At 42.8% G+C, this 22,763-nt stretch overlaps 1 protein-coding gene across 6 annotated transcripts in view; it reads left to right on the top strand.

Moving 5' to 3' along the window:
- SLC11A2 (solute carrier family 11 member 2) overlaps positions 1–22,763 on the top strand; it is a 58,735-nt gene that overhangs the window by 14,771 nt on the left and 21,201 nt on the right. For 2 of the 6 annotated variants that reach the window (XM_038378186.2, XM_038378191.2), the window contains exons 2-4: positions 13,372–13,455; positions 18,321–18,457; positions 19,503–19,628. In XM_038378186.2, coding sequence (XP_038234114.1) covers positions 13,372–13,455; positions 18,321–18,457; positions 19,503–19,628 — 347 coding nt within the window. Of the gene's footprint in view, positions 1–3,770; positions 3,927–4,554; positions 4,637–7,583; positions 7,673–8,349; positions 8,467–13,371; positions 13,456–18,320; positions 18,458–19,502; positions 19,629–22,763 lie in introns of those variants that run through there. The other 4 variants (XM_038378188.2, XM_043506595.1, XM_038378190.2 and 1 more) reach the window with 4 other exon arrangements.

The raw sequence follows: 22,763 nt of genomic DNA, 5'->3' as shown, positions 1-22,763 counted from the left end.
CTAGCACAAAGGCAGCCAGATGGAAACTGCTCTTCAATTGGATGTGGAGGGAGTAGGGGCATGCTTGTTCTTGCTGAGGTTGCAGTTAATGCCTCTGTTCTGTGAGAAGGCCGCTGCTACTAGGAAACTCATTCTGATTCTAATAAAAAGTATTTACATGCTATACAATTGGTATCTTGTGGCAGGAGAAAGGTTCTCTTGAGAGGTGACTTCCCAGGATCCTATGCTTAGCTAGTAAGGCAAAATGTGCTTAAATATGCAAGGGTTGGTGCTATATAAATATCTTTGTATTAAAACTCTGCACACTGTTTAGGACACTGAGTAAAACGGTTGATCATGTAACACAGGGGTAGTCAATAGGAAGACCATGGGCCAAATGTGGACCGCCAGACGCTTTTGAATGGACTGCAACATCTTTTTATTTACTTATTATTATCATTATTGTTCTTGCAATGTGAAAAATGTTTCTCTGCAGTCTGGACCTTGACTATACCTTGACCAAGAAATTTGGACTGTGGAAAAAAAATAATTAACTACCCCTGATGTAATGTTTTGTTTGAAATGTGGCGACATCATGTATCTCTGTGCCTCTCTTAACCATGAAACATGGACTATTATTTGACTTAGTGTTATCACAAAGCCACATCACGTGCCCAGGAGTCCAAACTCCAGTGTTCAGTATGTGTGATGCAAAGTGGGATGAAAAGTTACATCCGTCTCCTAGTACAGTACTTTTTGGCTAACACAATACAACATAATGCCAGGCTCAGCCCAGGACAGGTCATTGTAATCCTTCAAAAGTTTATATCCACATCTGGAACTCCTGTGCCTAACCTTCAAGAGTAAATAGTGAAGGCTCAGGTATAAGCAGAACTTCTGGGTGGAGCATTCCCATAGTGAAGCCAACACAGGACTCCCACTAAGATCCAGATGCTTGTTGAAAGGATACTAAGATCAGAGGGGTTTAAACTCTCCCCAAGTCCTCTTGGAACACGTCTGGAGCAGGAGACATGCTCTCATTCATTTCCTGATCTCCTTGTTCAACGGATCAGCATCTGTGTTTTTCCTCCAAAGCAGCCTGCAATCCTAAAATGAGCGACTCTAAACATAGGATGAGTTCTGGGTTATAACGACAGTTGTATCTGTATGAAGAAGCTGATGTTTAAAGCAGAAGAGATGCATGCATTATATCTTAAAATACATTAAATGGTGGCCATGACTTTGTGGCTCTCTTAATGATGAATACTGAAACCATTGTTGAAAAGAGGGTTTCATAACTTAGTTCATAACTTGCATCCGATGAAGTGAGCTGTAGCTCACGAAAGCTTATGCTCTAATAAATTTGTTAGTCTCTAAGGTGCCACGGGTACTCCTTTTGTTTTTGCGAATACAGACTAACACGGCTGCTACTCTGAAACCATAACTTAGTTCAGTGAGAGCATTTGCAGTGGGAGGGGCTTTCAACATAACTAAAAGGAAAGGCTAAATCTTAAAATTATACGTCATTACTCACTGTTCTTTTGAGATATGCTAGAGACCTGAGTGCAGAAAGGGTTTGGGATTATTGTGTGATTGTGTCTCCCAAGGGGTGTGTGTGAGGGTGGATGGCCATTCCTTCTCTTTGCCCCGCTGAGCCTGGGAGAAGGGACGTGTTCTGCTCTGTTGGTGCTGAAATATCTAAAAAGGGATAATAATGGAAAGTGGGTTTCATTCTTCTATAGCTAAAATAGACTGGTGATAAAAAACTACTCAAGATAGTTAAGTCCCAGGCAGTGTGCGAAGATCTACAAAGGGATCTCTCAAAACTGGGTGACTGGGCAACAAAATAGCAGATGAAATTCAGTGTTGATAAATGCAAATTAATGCACATTGGAAAACATAATCCCAACTATACATATAAAATGATGGGGTCTAAATTATCTGTTACAACTCAAGAAAGAAATCTTGGAGTCATTGTGGATAGTTCTCTGACAACATCCACTCAATGTGCAGCAGCAGTCAAAAGAGCTAACAATATTGAGAATCATTAAGAAAGGGATAGATAATACAGAAAATATCATATTGCCTCTATATAAATCCATGGTGTGATCATTTGAATACTGCGTGCAGATGTGATCGCCCCATCTCAAAAAATATATATATTAGAATTGGAAAAGGTTCAGAAAAGGGCAACAAAAATTATTAGGGGTATGGAACAGCTTCCATATGAGGAGAGATTAATAAAAGTGGGACTTTTCAGCTTGGAAAAGAGACAACTAAGGGGGGATATGACGGAGGTCTATAAAATCATGACTGGTGTGGAGAAAGTAAATAAGGAAGTGTTGTTCACTCCTCATAACACTAGAACTAGCGGGTCACCAAATGAAATTAATAGGAAGCAGGTTTAAAACAAACAAAAGGAAGTATTTCTTCGCACAACGCACAGTCAATCTGTGGAACTCTTTGCCAGAGAATGTTGTGAAAGCCAAGACTATTAATGGTTTAAAAAAAAACTAGATAAATTCATGGAGAATAGGTCCATCAATGGCTATTAGCCAGGGTGGGCAAGGATGGTGTGCCTAGCCTCAGTTTGCCAGAAGCTGGGAATGGGCAACAGGGGATGGATCACTTAATGATTCTGTCCTGTTCATTTCCTCTGGGGCACCTGAATTGGCCACTGTTGGAAGACAGGATACTGGGGAAGATGGACCTTTGGTCTGATGCAGTATGGCCGTTCTTATGATCTTATGACTGGTAACAGTTAGCTGGGAGATTAACTCTCATTTCTATCATAATTAAGGCTGAGAGTCTGTTCCAGAAGTCACGGATTCCCTGACTTTCCAGGACCTCAGTGATTTCTGCAGTGGCCAGTGAGGCTGGTCCAGAGGCCGCCCGAGCAGCTTGGGCAGCCCCTGCGCCAGCCACTGATGGGGCAGTCTCTGGCTACTGTGCTCCCTTCCCCCCCAGCAGCATCTTAATATTATTATTTGTATTGTATTTGTTGTGAACTGGGACCCCATTGTGTTACAGGCTCTACAAACACAGATCAGTCTCATAGGGGCAGCTGCAGACTACTCTGCTGAGTGCTAAAACCTGGTGGGTTCTGATTTCACGTAGAGAGAAACAGGTATTTTTTTAAAATAGTCTCTATCTTTCTTTCTGCAATAAAAGCACAATTTGGTTAGAACAATGACAAGCAAAATCTGGAACTACAATATAATAATCCCAGCCTAGGGGCTGGATTGCCCCTTCTCATGGGGCCCATTGGTGACTAACTTATAGTTTTCAGAGTAGCAGCCGTGTTCGTCTGTATTCGCAAAAAGAAAAGGAGTACTTGTGGCACCTTAGAGACTAATAAATTTATTTGAGCATAAGCTTTCGTGAGCTACAGCTCACTTCATCGGATGCATCCGATGAAGTGAGCTGTAGCTCACAAAAGCTTATGCTCAAATAAATTTGTTAGTCTCTAAGGTGCCACAAGTACTCCTTTTCTTTTAACTTATAGTTGTGGTGTTAATAGAAGAGCTCAGAGACCCTTGCTACCATGGCTTTTGCTCTGAACTGGAAATGGTAGATGGTATTGGCAGTATTTTAAGAAGTGATGTAACGGCCAGGGATGGGGTTAATTTAACCCCCTCAAGGGCAATTTAAGCCACTTGTTCAGGAGATGCTGGTTTTACCCATAGTCAGCTGCCTTGCTGAATCATCTTTTCCACTCCACTCCCCCTTATCTCTGGTCATCAGAATGTCTTTGAGTGTTGAAACTGCCCAGATAACAAGAGGGAATGCTATAAAGAAACTGCTTTGGGAGGACAAGAGCTTTCACAGGGAGGAAAGAGATAGTTCTGTAGTCCGGACATTGACTCTCTCACTTGGTCAAGAAGAAATGACTAGTGAAAACTTCTAGTGATGTAGCAGTGTCGGTCCCAGGACATTAGAGAGACAAGGTGGGTGAAGTAATATCTATTATTGGACCAACTTCTGTTGGTGAGAGAGACAAGCTTACACAGAGCTCTTCTTCAGGTGATAACTGGCACAAAAAGTTGTAGGTGCTGGGAAAAGCCCCAGGAGGGCTGGAGAGGGTCACACTGTGGGGGGGCTAGCTTTATAATGGAAGGTGAACGGCTAACTGGATATACCAGAGGGATTCAACTGTAAACTTTTGGGGACAGGGACCATGTTTTGGTCCTGTGTACAGTGGAGTCCATGACTGGGGCTCTTAGCTCCTACCACAGTACAAATAATGAGCTGTAAAGAAGTGTAGCTGTTTCCCCCATATAAGTGTGTAATGACGCTGAAAGATGGTGGGATACCACTGTGGGTGAGCACTGTATAAATGCCCAGATAGACAGGATGACCAGTGAGCAAGTGGTTTAAAATCAGGACAGGAGATGGGGGGGGGATAATAGGTGCCTACATAAGAAAATGCCCCGAATATCGGGGCTGTCCCTATAAAATCGGGACATCTGATCACCCTCCAGATATGGGTAAAATAACCATATGGCCCTGCTCAGAGCTATGAGGAGGGATCCTCCATTCTGGCTGAAGCCATCTTAAAAACCAGTAACTGCTTCAGCATGGAGCGGTCACATGGCCAGCAGGGAAGATCAAAGCCCAGCACCAACTGCAAGAGCCTCTGTAACCCTACATGCTTTTGGTATGTTACTAGACTGGGTTCCCCCTTGGCTGATATACATCCCCATTTTATGATTATGACTGGCTAGCAGTCATCAGCTATTCATGCTTCCCAGTTTACTGCTGCTGGGAAGCAGAATTGCAGAACCCTAGAAATGCCAGGAAAAAAAAGGCTAGCTGGACTGAAATGTATAACTTGGTAAGTAGTGGTTCAGGATTTGTGCAGGAGAATGGTCTGTTGTTTGCTGAAAGAGGTATTGGATGTCTAAACAAAAGAGGTACTGTATTTGCCTTTTTTCTGAGTAGCAGCCGTGTTAGTCTGTATTCGCAAAAAGAAAGAGTCCTTGTGGCACCTTAGAGACTAACAAATTTATTTGAGCATAAGCTTTTGTGAGCTGCAGCTCAGCTTCAGAGGGTGTGGAGAATAATAATCCAGAGTATGACACACCTTCCAATTACCTGTTTGAACTTTTACAGTTCAAGGAGGCATGCACACAGAAACAGTTGCTCTTCATATTCTAGAGCAAGGTAGTTAGGATAAAAAATTTCTGAAGCAGAAATGCCTGATGGAGCTATGTAACGTAGTAATCAGCCTCAAAAATGGATTCCTCCTTTTGAGGGGAGCTACAGGCTTTAAATCTTTCCTTTTCCGCCTGACACTGCCTTCCCTGTTGTATTGGCATTCACAGGCCTGACTATCCTTTTGATTTAATTCCAGGGAGTTGTGTGTGATCAGCATGTGGATATGTAGCATTACTGGGAATGTCATACACCAAATAAAACCCACAAATTGTTATTCTGACCCAAGAGGGCAAAAACATGGCTTTCCGCAGAGATCCACAGGACATCTCTAAGAATTTGGCTGGAAGGGCTTATCCAAACAAACTCATAGATTTTAAAGCCAGAAGAGGCCATTAGATCTTTTATTCTGACCTAAAAAGAAAAGGAGTACTTGTAGCACCTTAGAGACTAACAAATTTATTTAAGCATAAGCTATCATGAGCTACAGCTCACTTCATCGGATGCATTTCAGTGGAAAATACAGTGGGGACATTTTATATACACAGAGAACATGAAACAATGGGTGTTACCATACACACTGTAACAAGATTCAGAGTAGCAGCCGTGTTAGTCTGTATTCGCAAAAAGAAAAGGAGTACTTGTGGCACCTTAGAGACTAACAAATTTATTAGAGCATAAGCTTTCGTGAGCTACAGCTCACTTCAGATCACTACTGATCACTACTGTAACAAGAGTGATCAAGTAAGGTGAGCTATTACCAGCAAGAGGGAGGGGGGGAAACCTTTTATAGTGATAATCAAGGTGGGCCATTTCCAGCAGTTAACAAGAACATCTGAGGAACAGTGGGGGGTGGGAGGGAGGGAAATAACATGGGGAAAAATGTTTACTTTGTGTAATGACACATCCACTCCCAGTCTTTATTCAAGCCTAATTTAATGGTGTCCAGTTTGTAAATTAAATCCAATTCAGCAGTCTCTCACTGGAGTCAGTTTTTGAAGTTTTTTTGTTGAAGAATAGCCACTCTTAGGTCTGTAATCGAGTGACCAGAGAGATTGAAGTGTTCTCCGACTGGTTTTTGAATGTTACAATTCTTGACGTCTGATTTGTGTCTATTTATTCTTTTACGTAGAGACTGTCCAGTTTGACCAATGTACATGGTGAAGGTGCTTTGCTGGCACATGATGGCATATATCACATTGGTAGATGCGCAGATGAACGAGCCTCTGATGTGATTAGGCCCTATGATGGTGTCCCCTGAATAGATATGTGGACAGAGTTGGCAACGGGCTTTGTTGCAAGGATAGGTTCCTGGGTTAGTGGTTCTGTTGTGTGGTGTGTGGTTGCTGGTGAGTATTTGCTTCAGGTTGGGGGGCTGTCTGTAAGTTTACAATGCTTTCAAGCTTTCATACTTAAGCATTTGCTGTCTGGACAAATTTCAGAGTAGCAGCCGTGTTAGTCTGTATTCGCAAAAAGAAAAGGAGGACTTGTGGCACCTTAGAGACTAACAAATTTATTTGAGCATAAGCTTTCGTGAGCTACAGCAGGACAGGCATAGTGAATGAATGTGTCATGAGAGTTTAAACTGGGCCAGTGTTTGTAGCTTGACAGCAGAGATAGGAGGGAAATGGTTTATCTCACACCCAAAGAGAAATGTGTTTTGCAAGGAGATATTTAGGTCAGTGTCTTCCTGTAACGAATGTTTGCCGTGTGATCATCTTCCCTTTTGCCTTTATTAACCTCTCTGAGGCTGTGTTAATAGAACTTGCTGCAGAAATAAGTAATTTCCTTCTGGGGAACTTGTTTTGAGGGAAACACAATGTATTGAGGAATCTGTTCTATTAGGTTTTAGAATTAAGATTTCATCAGAATGGCTTCTAAAAATAAATCTGTAAAGCTTTAAAATTCAAAGGGAGGATGTGTGAGGATTGTGTTCTGTAAATAGGCTTCTGTAGAGCAATGGATAAAGTTTTCAAAAGCTTCTAAGTCTCATTGAAAGTCAGCAAGACAGGCTTTTAAGTCCTAAATTACCTTTGAAAATGGGACTTCAGAAGCACCTAAGCGACTTAGGGAGCCTAACACTTTACCCATAGTGACTACATCTACTCCACTGTAAGGTAAACTGTGCTGAAAGCCGTCTCTACTATCCTGTAGAAGATCAGTCAAGATCTCTCTCCAGCTGGTCTGGATGGTTAACCTGACCTACCTGAGCAACAGCAAGCTTATACTCTGGTAGATCACATCCATTGTAGTCAGTGACCCTCTCTAAGACAGAACTGTCCTGGCCAGTTTGGGATCACTTGCACATCACATAGTCGCCTGTTTAGCCTCTCTGCCCTGTTCTGGCAAATTACCATGGTATTGGAGTTTTTCAAACTCTTCTGTAGGATTCACTTGCGTTTGTTGCTGGCTTTTGTACACCAACAGAGAGAATTGTTGTGTCGGTGGTGGCTGCTTAAGATTCTAGTGTAAAAATCATTTGCAGCGCTTGTTCTGAAAGAGCAGTAAAGAAGACAAGTCAAATGCTCACATAACTAAGGTGGGTAAAACTTTGATCTAGCCTTGAAGATGGGTGTCCATCTAGGAGGGAACTGCATAGGCAAACTAACAACTAAGTCTAAGACAGAACTACTGTACTCTTGATCTAAAAGAATCTCTTTGGCCTCAAATCTTGCTGATGCTATATCCAATCATTCGATCTTGGTGGTGCTGTTGAAACTGCTGCAGACTGTGGTAGTTTCCACGTCATTGGATCAAGGTGTTTATTTCACCTAACTATTTTAATTACCACACTTGGTCAGAAATGTAGCTGTGGCAGCAGAATGCTGTGTAGCAACAGCATTCATTTCTGTAAGGGATGTGGGTCTCTGTGGAATTCTGCTGCTTTTAAGACCACAAGAGTATATGGCATGTGTAACCCACACACTTCCTGGGTGTGGTGTTCTGTCCCATCTAGTGGCACCAAGACCACTTAAAGAGAGATTGAGTCTGCTCTACAGCCTTAGCTAATAGAAAGTTGGCTTTTAGACATGCGGTAGAGGCTCATGCACTAAGATCCTGAGGTCCCAGGTTCGATCCTGCCCATTGACGACCGGGGTCTGTCAGCATTACAAAACAATAGCTTTCAAACTAGGATCACCAATTGTCTGGTCCTCTTGTGTCTGCAGAGTTGGAAGAGGTGATGATCCATAGGAGGATTTTTTTTTTCACTTGCAGAACAGGTGAAAGCTAAAGCATTGCACCAAAATATTGCAGCCTTCGTACATGGAAATCTGAAGTGCTGTGTGAGGCACTGAAACAGACAGTCTGAACTTCTGTAGGCCCTCATCTAAGGTGAGCAAATGTGCTTGTTAGTGACGTGAGGAGCAAACAACTAATTTGTCTAACGTGGCACTAGCAAATTTCATTGAGAACCGTGAGATGCAGAGAGCTCACAGAACAGTGTTTACTCTGCATTAATCTGTTCTAGAATAAACCATTTAAAATCTTGAGCATATTTGAGTAGATAAATAGTAGGGTTGCCTTTCCTACAGAAAAGGAACGGTGCCATTTCAATTGAGCAAATTGCTGTGAATGAGCTGAATTCTGTTCTTTTACAACGTCATCTACACATTAGCTGTGCTGGTTTGTTTGATTGGAATGTATGAACTGTAATTATGCTTTGAACACCTTAACTTGGGCACAAATTCACTTAATGTTAACATCCAAATGGCATTTTCCTTGTATGCCCACATTAAGATGGAATTTAGGAAGATAACATTGCCAATATATGGCATTGTCCCAGGAACAAAAATACCCTGTTAATATATAACAGGCTTTGAGGACATTAAGTGCTTTACATACCTTGCTTAGATGTTATCGGGACTTGAATATATCATTGGGATTTTTTTTAAGTTGACATATTAATATTTAGGGAGGATGCCAGCTTTCATCTGAAACTCTGTACCCAATTCTGGCCTCGTTCTAAATCTCCTACATTTTCATTTTTAAAAATAGACACAGGAAGAGGTCCTGACTGGCCATTTAGTACCATTAGAAGAGCATTCTGATGCCGTGGTGATGAACATGATCTCAATTCTTAAACCACAGCCCCATAGTGTAGGATGTGTGGTTGCCAGTTCTACACATAAAGGAATTTCCATACTTTCCTGCTTCCCTGTTGTGGTTTCATTGTTTGTAAGTGTCACAATTCAGGGCAACCGCTTCTGTGTTTCCCTTCAGTGATCCATCAAGTGCACCCATTCTAGGCTCCTGGGTCCTCAGCTGTCACCTCTCTTGGGTGGCAATCCAGGTCTCTCTCCCTCCTGACCAGGGTTTCTCCAGGCTGCACCTTTCCCTGCCTACACTGTGACATTCCCAGCAAGCCAGACTGCCTAAAGAGGCCAGTGTCTGCTCTTTATTTTCTGTTTGAAGGCTATGAACAATGTATTGGCCAGCAGTTATGAATTACCACTCAGATCTTTATAAGTAAGCACATTGCTTCTTAAGGTAACAGCATTATAGAGAAAACATTTAAAAAAAAACCCAAATACTACATGCATGCTAATAAACTTACCAGAGGTCACCCATCAGTCTTATGGGGCCTCTGTAGGTCAAAGTTCTTCCAGACCTTCCCAGGAAGGATTGTTGGCCCCCCTTGGACATAAGTTCCTGCCTGTTTTCTGGTTCAGAAAGAAGACCTTGAGTCAGTTTAAACTAAGGCAATTTACCCAAAAGTGCTTTCTTTATCTATTGGTCTCTGGAGAATCTAGTTTGAACTAGTATATGTGAGCCTTTCCAGGAGGTAGTACCCCTCTCTGAGGGGGGTTACAACCTGGTTAAGTTGCTTTAATCACCACCCACTGTTTTAAGTTCTTGTAGGAGCTGTAGTTATGACATCGTGCATCAACTATGGGAAAGGGACTGAGAGACCTTTTCCATTGGACCATATGAACTGGAACCATAAACTCACTGAACATTAAATCCCACCAAATGAGGGTAGATCCATCCTCATGATCCTCATGGATCCTCATCCTCATGATGAGACTTATGGATCTAAAGGTAGAGGAGGCCTGGGATTACTTTAAATCAAAACTGCAGAAGCTATCGGAAGCCTGTATCCCAAGAAAGGGGAAAAAATTCATAGGAAGGAGTTGTAGACCAAGCTGGATGAGCAAGCATCTTAGAGAGGTGATTAAGAAGAAGCAGAAAGCATACAGGGAGTGGAAGATGGGAGGGATCAGCAAGGAAAGCTACCTAATTGAGGTCAGAACATGTAGGGATCAAGTGAGACAGGCTAAAAGTCGAGTAGAGTTGGACCTTGCAAAGGGAATTAAAACCAATAGTAAAAGGTTCTATAGCCATATAAATAAGAAGACTAAGAAAGAAGTGGGGCCGCTAAACACTGAGGATGGAGTGGAGGTTAAAGATAATCTAGGCATGGCCCAATATCTAAACAAATACTTTGCCTCAGTCTTTAATAAGGCTAAAGAGGATCTTGGGGATAATGGTAGCATGACAAATGGGAAGGAGGATATAGAGGTAGATATTACCATATCAGAGGTAGAAGCGAAACTGAAACAGCTTAATGGGACTAAATCGGGGGGCCCAGATAATCTTCATCCAAGAATATTAAAGGAATTGGCACCTGAAATTGCAAGCCCATTAGCAAGAATTTTTAATGAATCTGTAAACTCAGGAATAGTACCGAATGATTGGAGAATTGCTAATATAGTTCCTATTTTTAAGAAAGGAAAAAAAAAGTGATCCAGGTAATTACAGGCCAGTTAGTTTGACATCTGTAGTATGCAAGGTCCTGGAAAAAATTTTGAAGGAGAAATTAGTTAAGGACATTGAAGTCAATGGTAAATGGGACAAAATACAACATGGTTTTACAAAAGGTAGATCGTGCCAAACCAACCTAATCTCCTTTTTTGAAAAAGTAACAGATTTTTTAGATAAAGGAAATGCAGTGGATCTAATTTACCTAGATTTCAGTAAGGCGTTTGATACCGTGCCACATGGGGAATTATTACTTAAATTGGAGAAGATGGGGATCAATATGAACATCAAAAGGTGGATAAGGAATTGGTTAAAGGGGAGACTACAATGGGTCCTACTGAAAGGCGAACTGTCAGGCTGGAGGGAGGTTACTAGTGGAGTTCCTCAAGGATCAGTTTTGGGACCAATCTTATTTAATCTTTTTATTACTGACCTTGGCACAAAAAGTGGGAGTGTGCTAATAAAGTTTGCAGATGATACAAAGCTGGGAGGTATTGCCAATTCGGAGAAGGATCGGGATATTATACAGGAGGATCTGGATTACCTTGTAAACTGGAGTAATAGTAATAGGATGAAATTTAATAGTGAGAAGTGTAAGGTTATGCATTTAGGGATTAATAACAAGAATTTTAGTTATAAGTTGGGGACGCATCAATTAGAAGTAACGGAAGAGGAGAAGGACCTTGGAGTATTGGTTGATCATAGGATGACTATGAGCTGCCAATGTGATATGGCTGTGAAAAAAGCTAATGCGGTTTTGGGATGCATCAGGAGAGGCATTTCCAGTAGGGATAAGGAGGTTTTAGTACCGTTATACAAGGCACTGGTGAGACCTCACCTAGAATACTGTGTGCAGTTCTGGTCTCCCATGTTTAAAAAGGATGAATTCAAACTGGAGCAGGTACAGAGAAGGGCTACTAGGATGATCCAAGGAATGGAAAACTTGTCTTATGAAAGGAGACTTAAGGAGCTTGGCTTGTTTAGCCTAACTAAAAGAAGGTTGAGAGGAGATATGATTGCTCTCTATAAATATATCAGAGGGATAAATACAGGAGAGGGAGAGGAATTATTTAAGCTCAGCACCAATGTGGACACAAGAACAAATGGGTATAAACTGGCCACCAGGAAGTTTAGATTTGAAATCAGACGAAGGTTTTTAACCATCAGAGGAGTGAAGTTTTGGAATAGCCTTCCAAGGGAAGCAGTGGGGGCAAAAGATCTATCTGGCTTTAAGATTCTACTCGATAAGTTTATGGAGGAGGTGGTATGATGGGATAATGGAATTTTGGTAAGTAATTGATCTTTAAATATTCAGGGTAAATAGGCCAAATCCCCTGAGATGGGATATTAGATGGATGGGATCTGAGTTACTATAGAAAATTCTTTCCTGGGTATCTGGCTGGCGAATCTTGCCCATATGCTCAGGGTTTAGCTGATTGCCATATTTGGGGTCGGGAAGGAATTTTCCTCCAGGGCAGATTGGAAGAGGCCCTGGAGGTTTTTCGCCTTCCTCTGTAGCATGGGGCATGGTTGACTTGAGGGAGGCTTCTCTGCTCCTTGAGGTCTTTGAACCATGATTTAAGGATTTCAATAGCTCAGACATGGGTGAGGTTTTTCATAGGAGTGGGTGGGTGAGTTTCTGTGGCCTGCGCTGTGCAGGAGGTCGGACTAGATGATCAGAATGGTCCCTTCTGACCTTAGTATCTATGAATCTCATCATGGTATCCGCTCATTATACTCCACGCCTGAACATAGCCATTATATGGACAACATACCCCCATATCTCAATGTCTGTACCTTGACCCATTAAACTTTTACCCCCAATCGGGGAGTTTGCAGGTTATGTATTCCTTACGCCACCTGCTTCTAAACCGAATTTCGCACCTTTGATAATCTGTACCTTATTCCCGATAACCAGAAACTTCTATGCCTAAACTCTGTACCGTTTTCTTCTTACTTCAGCATTATCTTAATAAAATTATTAAATCTCTCTTCCCCCTCCACCCTCAATCCTCAGAGTAGAACACACAAGCCATTCATTTAAAACAGTGGACCCCAAAGATGGTGTTGAAATGTCTGTCACAAGCAGCACTAATCTTGGAGCTGGCACCAGAAACTGCAAGAAATAATGTCCATGTTGATTAGTTTCTCTAGGTGGTCTGCTCACTTCCTTCCCCCCCCCCACCCCGCCAATTCTTGTTTTTAGTTCCCAAGGGACTTGTTTTCTTTGTTTAAGCAGGCTTTTTCTAAATCAGGTCCACATGAAAACATCTATTTCTAATATTTGGTGAAGCCTTTTTAAAGCAGGGAAAGGGCTGTATAAATTCTAAGCATGCGGCTGTTGTACTTTTATCTGTCTGTTAGAAGTTGCTAGTTCTATAGTCCATACTGTAGCCTCTTTTTTTTTTTTCTCCCTGATTCATGCAGTCTCTGATGTGTTCTTGCCCTAACTATGCCTTTTTCCCTTCTTTTTTGCAGTTAATGTGACCTATTCTAAGGATCCCCCCTCCAGTCAGAGGTCTTCCACCATGGCACCTGGCAAGGAGCGGAAGATATTATATGGTAACACTCCACACTTGTGTGCATGTTAGGAACACAGGAATTGCTATACAGGATCAGGACCAGCTGTCCATATAGTTCAATACCTTGTTTCAGGCCAGTGTTTGGTACCAGGCTCCTTAGAGGAAGATACAAGAATTCCCATAATAAACAATTATAAAATAGTTTTAGGCAAAGTTCTTTCCTAACCTCAAGCAGTTTCCATCCTTCTCCTGTGAACTGGCAAGATTATAGATTGGAAACCACTTTAAAATGGGAGAACCAAGGCTGGGATTTTTCAAGACCCTCAGGGAAGTAGGTGGCCATATCCCATTGAAATTTCATGGGATTTGGGTGCTTAACTCTACTAGGCTTTGGAAATCCCAGTGCAAATTCTTCCCTCTCTTAATCAGAAGGAGATTGTGACTGAATCCAGTCTTAATTGTTATTTGCATGCTACTTGCAGTAGAAAGCAACAGGTTTTGAGATCCCATGAAAAGAGTGTAACAAATCTCTAGACAGATAGTACTGTCTGTCCAAGTGGTCTGGTTACCATCTTTCCAGTTGCACTGTCTGCCACTCTCAAAGAATTGCAATAGGCAAGAGGGTGCCTGGCTGTGAGCAGGGAGTTTCAGTGTATTGCATAAAATCTATTGAGAGGTTACCTGGGAAACGACAATCTTACTGCAGTGCTAAAGGGGCCCCCCGCATTGTGGATTGAATTTTGGAGGATGGCTTCCTCATGCCCCCTTCCCTTGCTGTGCCACACAGAATATCACGGTCTACACTAGGGGAAACTACTTGGTTTCAACCATGGTTGTCCGCTTTGGGGGGGGGTTTCCTCCATGAAGACTATAAGAAAACAGTGGATTTCAGCAAGTAAATGACAAAGATGGTGAAAACTCAATCAAAGCCCCCAACTGTCAAAGAAGGGCAGAAATTGACATTGGTAAAACTTGGTTGGACAGACTGAGAATTCTGTCCCTGTTTTCAGTTGCTTCAACCATGGCAGAGAATGATTTGAAGTAGATAGGATAGGGCTGGGGCCTCTACAATCTACTTATTATTTGTATTGTGGTGGCACCTTGGACCAGGGCCCACCTGCGCTAGGCGCCAAGTGAACACGGAACAGAAAGAAAATCCCTGCCCCAGAGTATTCAGAATGTAAGGCTCACTTTCTTTCTCTGGTTTCCTCAGCAGAAGGAAGTAAATCATGCTTAGAATATTGTGTAGGTATATTTAATCCTGCCTCAGCACAGGGGGATGGACTAGGTGACCTCCTTCCAGCCCTATGTTGGCTGCTGTAGATTGCTGTCCTCTGCGGCTAGTTCGTTCTGTGCGTCATTTCCTTCAAAAGTGGGATGGATGCTAAAGCGTCAACACCATAACCTGGGTACTCGTCTAGTCAATGGAAACCAGCCTTTATAGTAGGAAATGGTCACTGTCGAGGCAGGCAGGCCTGACAAGACCTGTAGTACTAGTTTTGGCTTGCAGGCTGGCCTGTTTTGGCTCTCCAAAAGCAGTATGTGAAATACAATAATCAGCTCATGGAGCAGAAGAGTGGCTCAGCAGCATTCATGCTTGTATCTGTGCTCACAGAGGAAACACTCTCTAGACTCACTGTTGGTGGCTCTCCTGGAACAGGAGCTGGGGTTCTACTGATGTTACAGCGGCTCTGTGGTCTTCAGAATCCGGTTGCTTAAATATCTAGATGGCTTTAACTTTAGTCCTGTCAGCGTTGCCTGTGAACCAGTTAGTGAAAGCAGTGGATAAAAGAGGAGAGACCAGACAGTAACTTTAAATCCTGCTTCCTTAGTCTAATTAGAGAAACGTTGATCTGGGTTTTGTACAGTACTTGCGTTGGATAGTGACAACATCACAGTTGGGTGCAATTCACTTTTAACCTTGAGTGTCCCAAAATGCTTCTGGTATTGCGGCTCCCTGCCTAGGACTTGCACACAGCCAGCATGCTCTTTGTGTGCTGTACAGCTTTGATTCAATCACTTGGAATCCAGCAGTCTGCTAGCAGTTATCCCAACCAGTTTTGTCTTTACCAGACTTGGTTAATGTTAGGAGGTGATTTGCAGCACACCCCTTGTCCCGAACTTCCCTAGATCCATGTGCTCTGCAGTCTCCACACCTCTTCGAAGGTATAAGATCTGTTTGCTCTTTTAATGAGACAAAACACACCAGTTTGTCCCATTAACTGGAGTTGACATTCACTTTAGTACAGTGCTTTTCAACCTGTGGTCCGCGGACCCCTGGAGGTCTGCTGCAGACTGTCTAAGATTTCCAAAGGGGTCTGCATCTCCATTCAAAATTTAAGGGTCCGCAAATGAAAAAAGGTTGAAAACCACTGCTGTAGTACTAACACAGTGATACTGGTTTAGATTAATAGTAAAACAAGTTTATTAACAAAAGAAGATAGGATTTGAAGTGAGCTCAAGTATAAGATAAAATTAGAAATGGTTACAAGCAAATAAAAGTGAAAACACGCATCTAAAAGTCTAAAACTTAATCTAGCAAGTTTGATTCAAGGCTTTGTTCAAAATGGCCTTTCTCACCCATAGTTTTCCAGCAAGATGGTGACTGACCCTCTCCTCAGTCAGGTTTCAGAGTAGCAGCCATGTTAGTCTGTATCCACAAAAAGAAAAGGAGTACTTGTCGCACCTTAGAGACTAACAAATTTATTTGAGCATAAGCTTTCGTGAGCTACAGCTCACTTTTGTTAGTCTCTAAGGTGTCACAAATACTCCTTTTCTTTCTCCTCAGTCAGGATCTCTTCCAGAGGCCTAAAGGTGCTGGTGCCTTTTTCTGCTTAGCTGAAAGAGAACTTGGGGTTCTCTGTCCCTTCTTTTATAGTCTATTGAATCTTTGAAGTGTATTCTTCTGAATTAAAGTTTCACCAAGCTCTGAGGAAGGTGACATGGAGTTTGGTAAAGCATGGAGCTTCCTTCACTTTCTTCCCTCCTCATTGTGTTTGCTAATGTGCAGATTGTTCTATTTCCTGCCATCTTCTCCCCTGCTGTCCTGATGATCCTGTTTACTACTTATATGTACATTGAGGTAAACACATTCCTTTGTTTAGGATTGATCTCTTTGGCAACTTCTGCCCAAGCAGGGCTGTCTAGTTTTGAACATGTGCATCATATGGGGGAATTCATAACTTTCCATATAATGTTGCTTCCGTATATTTCACCATATTATTGACCAGGGAATTATTAGTTTTTAAATTATACCTCACAAGGCATATTTTGTACAAAGATTGTTACAGTACTTTGTAGGGAGTTACTAAAGGGGTTCTTTGGGTCACTCACAGGTAGAACTAAGACTCTCTGGCTGGCCTGTTTTGGTATGATTTACATCTTTGAGATTAGCTGTTTCAGGTGGATGAAAATTGTGGCTGAAGCCAGTTCTCAGGTTGTCACTTTCCAGCACCATTAAGCAACAGATTGACTGTTCATATAACTTCCTTAGTTTGGTTGAACTAGCTGAGCAAGATATTGTGCAACCAAAGCCACTAAGAAAAGAGACAAACAGGTGCTGTTGCTTTAAATCTATTATATAAACAGATGGGCTGGCAGGCCGGTCAGGTATTTAGGAGGCGGGGAAAGGAGGAGGAACAACCAGCTTCAGTTTGCTTTGATGATGCAATTGGAAACTGTATAAGAGCCCAAACCTTGCTTTTACTTCTCTGGTTATAAATGGTCACTTTTGCCTTTAGTAAAGGAGGCAGGATTAATTTGGATGCTGCTTTTCCTCCTCTGAAACAAAAGCATGCCAGGAGGTGGTAGCCAGAGTGAGTATAACATGGAGGCTGGAATCGGCTTTTTGTTCCGGGCCAGTTCTGGGAGGAGTGGAATGGAGTTAAAGGACTTGATGTGAAAGTTTTGGGGGTTGTAATTCTGTCACTGGACTGACCTTGTTTACATGACTTACAGCCTAAAATTACATACTATCCAGAGAATTCAGCAGGACTGGATGTCTGCTGTGTGCTCTCTTTCAGATCTTGGGAGTTGCGAAAATGATCTTCTAGTCTCCTTTAAAAAGAACAGGAGGACTTGTGGCACCTTAGAGACTAACAAATTTATTTGAGCATAAGCTTTCGTGAGCTACAGCTCGCTTCATGCATCCGATGAAGTGAATTGTAGCTCACAAAAGCTTATGCTCAAATAAATTTGTTTTTTCTCTAAGGTGCCACAAGTACTCCTTTTCTTTTTGCGAATATAGACTAACACGGCTGCCACTCTGAAACTAGTCTCCTGTAATGTCTCTTACTCCTTGCTTCCAAAGATCTAACAAACTGTGCATTGTGCCTTTCTGAGGCTGAATTCAGTGCATTATCAGCATCTTCTAGGGCTTAAACTGAACTTCCAGGCATGCGGCAAAAGATGGTAGGTTTTCTGGACAGGGCTAAGGTTTGTTGAATGAAGGGTGAGGGGAATGCCTGTAGGTGTTGGCCCACCTGAGTTGCACTTTCAGCAAAATCCCAGCAGCAGTGAAGTAGTAATTTCATTTATTCTATTGGTAATGATTTGGTAATGAGAGCTTGGGCAGGCATCTTAATATTTGAAATAAAAAATAAACTTGTCTCGCTCGCATGTGAACGCAAGAGCTGGAGAGTGTCAAGTGGAGAACCCAGTCTCATTGAAGAAGCTTCTTTATGTGGATTTGCCGCTCCACACATGTTTCATTCCTCCACGTGTTTGAAAAAAACCCGAAACCCCCAACCAACCAATCCTGGCAAGGGATGGCAGAGGGGCGAGAACACTCGCTTTTTGCTTTGCCTATGGCGCTTGCTAGGAACGTGGCCGGTTTAAAATGGAACTTGCATCATTTCAGCACAATGACTCCTCCCTTGTTTTACATGTGGCTTTTTGTAAATCCAGAAGATGTGTCTGAAGACCATGAGGAGGTCATCAGCACGATCTACAGCAGCCCAGTCCCGCAGCAGTCTCCGGAGTCCAATGATGAACCATTCACCACCTACTTCGATGAGAAGATCCCTGTCCCTGAAGATGAAAAGGTCAGTGTGGCTGGGCCCCAGACTTAGCAAGCTTACCTTGGTGGGGAAATGGCTTTAATGAAAGTGGTAGTAATCTAGATGACTTGTTTCCCTTTGTGGGCGCTGGGTCCCTTTTCAGTTTAAATTGAGGCGCTAGATAGGAGATCTGGCTGCTTGTTTCTAACTATGGAGAGCTACGTTGAGAAGGGGGTGAAGTGTCTGCCGTGCTTGCATGGGATTCGTGACCCAACTAAAACAAAATGAGTGACTGTCAGCCAACTAACGCAAAGCAAGTGACTGCCAGGTTTACTACATGCTGTGGATGCCAGTTACCCACATGTCTATTGCTGCATTCAGAGTAAACAGGTCAGCTTAATCTGAACAGCAAACACTCCTCATGCTGCCTCGATCAGGGTTGGCAGACTTTTACAGAACCTTCAGAGCAGTTGTCTGTTTCAAGTGAATGCACACTCCTAATGAGGATCGGCGTAGCACTCGCCCCAAAGTCACATTGCTGTCTTTAGTTATGTTTCCCAGGACAGCAGTTTCTGCTTCAGCAGAGAGACATCTAGTGTGTGATTCCCAGATGGAAATTGGCTTTGCTCTTACCAAGAAAAGCAAGTCAGAATAGCTGTTTCAATGCTAAGCTGGGCCCACCAGCATAATGGCTGAGCCATATACCCTTCACAAGGAGCTCTGTAAGGGATGCAATTGCTGTCCTCTCTGTAAAGAGCAGGCAAGCCAGCACTTCTCAGAGGATTGCATGCAAAGTTAGCTTGATATCATCCCCCAGCTAAAGTGCAGGTAACACTGAAGGTCTCAGAATAAAGGGCTGCACTTCGGAATTCAAAATGAAGAGAGACTGATGAGGGAATGGAGAGATCTTGCCAGGGGCTGGTTATTATTTTGCTGGCAGCTAAAAAAGCTTGTAAGCTCCTCTTACCAATTTCTTTGTCTTAAAAATGGACCGGTTCCTGGAGGCTGAGCTCTGTTTTGATTGGAACCCACACCAGCCTTTGGTGCAGAGCGGAGTCTTAATGTCTCAATCTTCTCTTCCATTTTAAAGCACTCATGGTTTAGCTTCCGCAAACTCTGGGCCTTCACAGGGCCAGGTTTTCTCATGAGCATCGCCTACCTGGATCCAGGCAACATCGAGTCGGATTTACAGTCAGGTGCTGTCGCAGGGTTTAAGGTCAGTGTGAAACTTTCCAAGCTGTGAAGCAATTTTAGGCTGTACATCCAGGCCCACCACCTCTCCTATCAGGTGCCTAGCACCGCTTCCAGATGATAGCACGGAATCCGTGCTCAGCTAAGTGCCAAAGGCCTCATCAGTGCTGTTGTGCTGAAAGGTTTGGCCAAACTCCCAACTGCAAGGGGTCTAAAGGTCTGCTCCCTGCGTTGCTTGGAAGTTACCCTCTAAGCTTTTTACTGATGACGCATTGACTCCAGGCTGGTGTTACGTGCCTTTGATACTGGTGAGGAATGGGTTTAGCAGATCTTAGGCTTGCAGTATGCCTGAGAGTGAAACCGGGCAACAAAATGGCTTGCAGGTTTATTTGCACGCAGCTCCTTGTGTATGTCAGTCTCTGGCTTATAAAACTAAGCATGGAATCTCAACAGGACTGCACTTCCAAATGGATTGACTACGTTCCTGGCTCCTATTAAAAAGGTCTGTGGAGGGGACTGTAATCTCAGGAGACCAAGATGCTCTCCAGTACAAGTCCTTGTAATGATGCTGGTTCTGCTGGGACCCAACTGAGAGTGCCAATTCAGGACAAATTGCTTAAAGCAGGGCAGTTACAACCCAAGGCTGGGGTTTTTATGCACACCAAGGCAAACCAAACCAGCCAAAGAAAGGAGACTTTGCTCTTACCCCACTGGCTAACCACAAATCACACAAGCAATTCCCTTAGATGCTCCAGTTTCCCAGTATCCCCACCAGTGCCACTCATTATGGGGACAGATGGTTATGAAAACCTATACCCCAGTAAAAGAAAAAAGGTTCTCTCGATCCCAAAGAACCCAAGCCCCAGGCGTAGGTCAATATACAAATCAGATCTTACTCACAAATCACGCTGTTGCCAATCCTTTATAATCTAAAATCTAAAGGTTTATTCATAAAAGGAAAAAATATATAGATGAGAGCTAGAATTGGTTAAATGGAATCAATTACATACAGTAATGGTAAAGTTCAATAAATAAAGTAGAATAAACTGCAGGTTCAAATCAAGTCTCTGGAGTACATCCACAGCTTGTTTCATTCCTTTGTTTAGAGCTTCCGTTTGTAGCAAAGTCCCTCCAGAGGTATGAAGCAGGATTGAAGACAAGATAGAGGAGCTGTAGCAGCTTTTTATATTCTCTTGCCATGTGGTCTGTCTTTCTTTGTTCCAAAGACAAGCTGTCCATCACATGGCATGGAAAAACCTCGAAGTTCTGTCTATAGGTATGTCCCTGCATACCTTGCTGAGTCACAAGGCGTGTCTGCCTTCTCTCAATAGGTCATTTGTATAGCTGATGGTCCTTAATGATAGGTTTCAGAGTAGCAGCCATGTTAGTCTGTATTCGCAAAAAGAAAAGGAGGACTTGTGGCGCCTTAGAGACTAACAAATTTATTTGAGTGTAAGCTTTCGTGAGCTACAGCTCACTTCATCAGATGGTCCTTAATGGGGGATCAAGCAGCCTAGGCAGAGCTGACACCAACTTGTCTGGAGTGTCACCCACAAGCATAGCACAAATTTGAAATACAGACGGTATAGAGCCAATACTTATAACTTTAAATACAAAAATGATACAAAAAGAAAAGGAGTACTTGTGGCACCTTAGAGACTAACAAATTTATTAGAGCATAAGCTTTCGTGAGCTACAGCTCACTTCATCGGATGCATTTGGTGGAAAAAACAGAGGAGAGATTTATATACACACACACAGAGAACATGAAACAATGGGTTTATCATACACACTGTAAGGAGAGTGATCACTTAAGATAAGCCATCACCCACAGCAGGGGGGGGAAAGGAGGAAAACCTTCCATGGTGACAAGCAGGTAGGCTAATTCCAGCAGTTAACAAGAATATCAGAGGAACAGTGGGGGGTGGGGTGGGGGGGAGAAATACCATGGGGAAATAGTTTTACTTTGTGTAATGACTCATCCATTCCCAGTCTCTATTCAAGCCTAAGTTAATTGTATCCAGTTTGCAAATTAATTCCAATTCAGCAGTCTCTCGTTGGAGTCTGTTTTTGAAGCTTTTTTGTTGAAGTATAGCCACTCTTAGGTCTGTGATCGAGTGACCAGAGAGATTGAAGTGTTCTCCAACTGGTTTTTGAATGTTATAATTCTTGACGTCTGATTTGTGTCCATTCATTCTTTTACGTAGAGACTGTCCAGTTTGGCCAATGTACATGGCAGAGGGGCATTGCTGGCACATGATGGCATATATCACATTGGTAGATGCGCAGGTGAACGAGCCTCTGATAGTGTGGCTGATGTGATTAGGCCCTATGATGGTATCCCCTGAATAGATATGTGGACAGAGTTGGCAACGGGCTTTGTTGCAAGGATAGGTTCCTGGGTTAGTGGTTCTGTTGTGTGGTGTGTGGTTGCTGGTGAGTATTTGCTTCAGATTGGGGGGCTGTCTGTAAGCAAGGACTGGTCTATCTCCCAAGATCTGACCTACTACAGGACAGGCCCAACAAAGAAAACAACAGAACGCCACTAGCCATCACCTTCAGCCCCCAACTAAAACCTCTCCAACGCATCATCAAGGATCTACAACCTATCCTGAAGGACGAGCCATCGCTCTCTCAGATCTTGGGAGACAGACCAGTCCTTGCTTACAGACAGCCCCCCAATCTGAAGCAAATACTCACCAGCAACCACACACCACACAACAGAACCACTAACCCAGGAACCTATCCTTGCAACAAAGCCCGTTGCCAACTCTGTCCACATATCTATTCAGGGGATACCATCATAGGGCCTAATCACATCAGCCACACTATCAGAGGCTCGTTCACCTGCGCATCTACCAATGTGATATATGCCATCATGTGCCAGCAATGCCCCTCTGCCATGTACATTGGCCAAACTGGACAGTCTCTACGTAAAAGAATGAATGGACACAAATCAGACGTCAAGAATTATAACATTCAAAAACCAGTTGGAGAACACTTCAATCTCTCTGGTCACTCGATCACAGACCTAAGAGTGGCTATACTTCAACAAAAAAGCTTCAAAAACAGACTCCAACGAGAGACTGCTGAATTGGAATTAATTTGCAAACTGGATACAATTAACTTAGGCTTGAATAGAGACTGGGAATGGATGAGT

This window comes from Dermochelys coriacea, chromosome 20 (genome assembly GCF_009764565.3).
Source record: "Dermochelys coriacea isolate rDerCor1 chromosome 20, rDerCor1.pri.v4, whole genome shotgun sequence".
Taxonomy (NCBI): domain Eukaryota; kingdom Metazoa; phylum Chordata; order Testudines; family Dermochelyidae; genus Dermochelys; species Dermochelys coriacea.
Note: the sequence above shows the minus strand (reverse complement) of the source record. Positions and strands in the feature narration are given on the sequence as shown.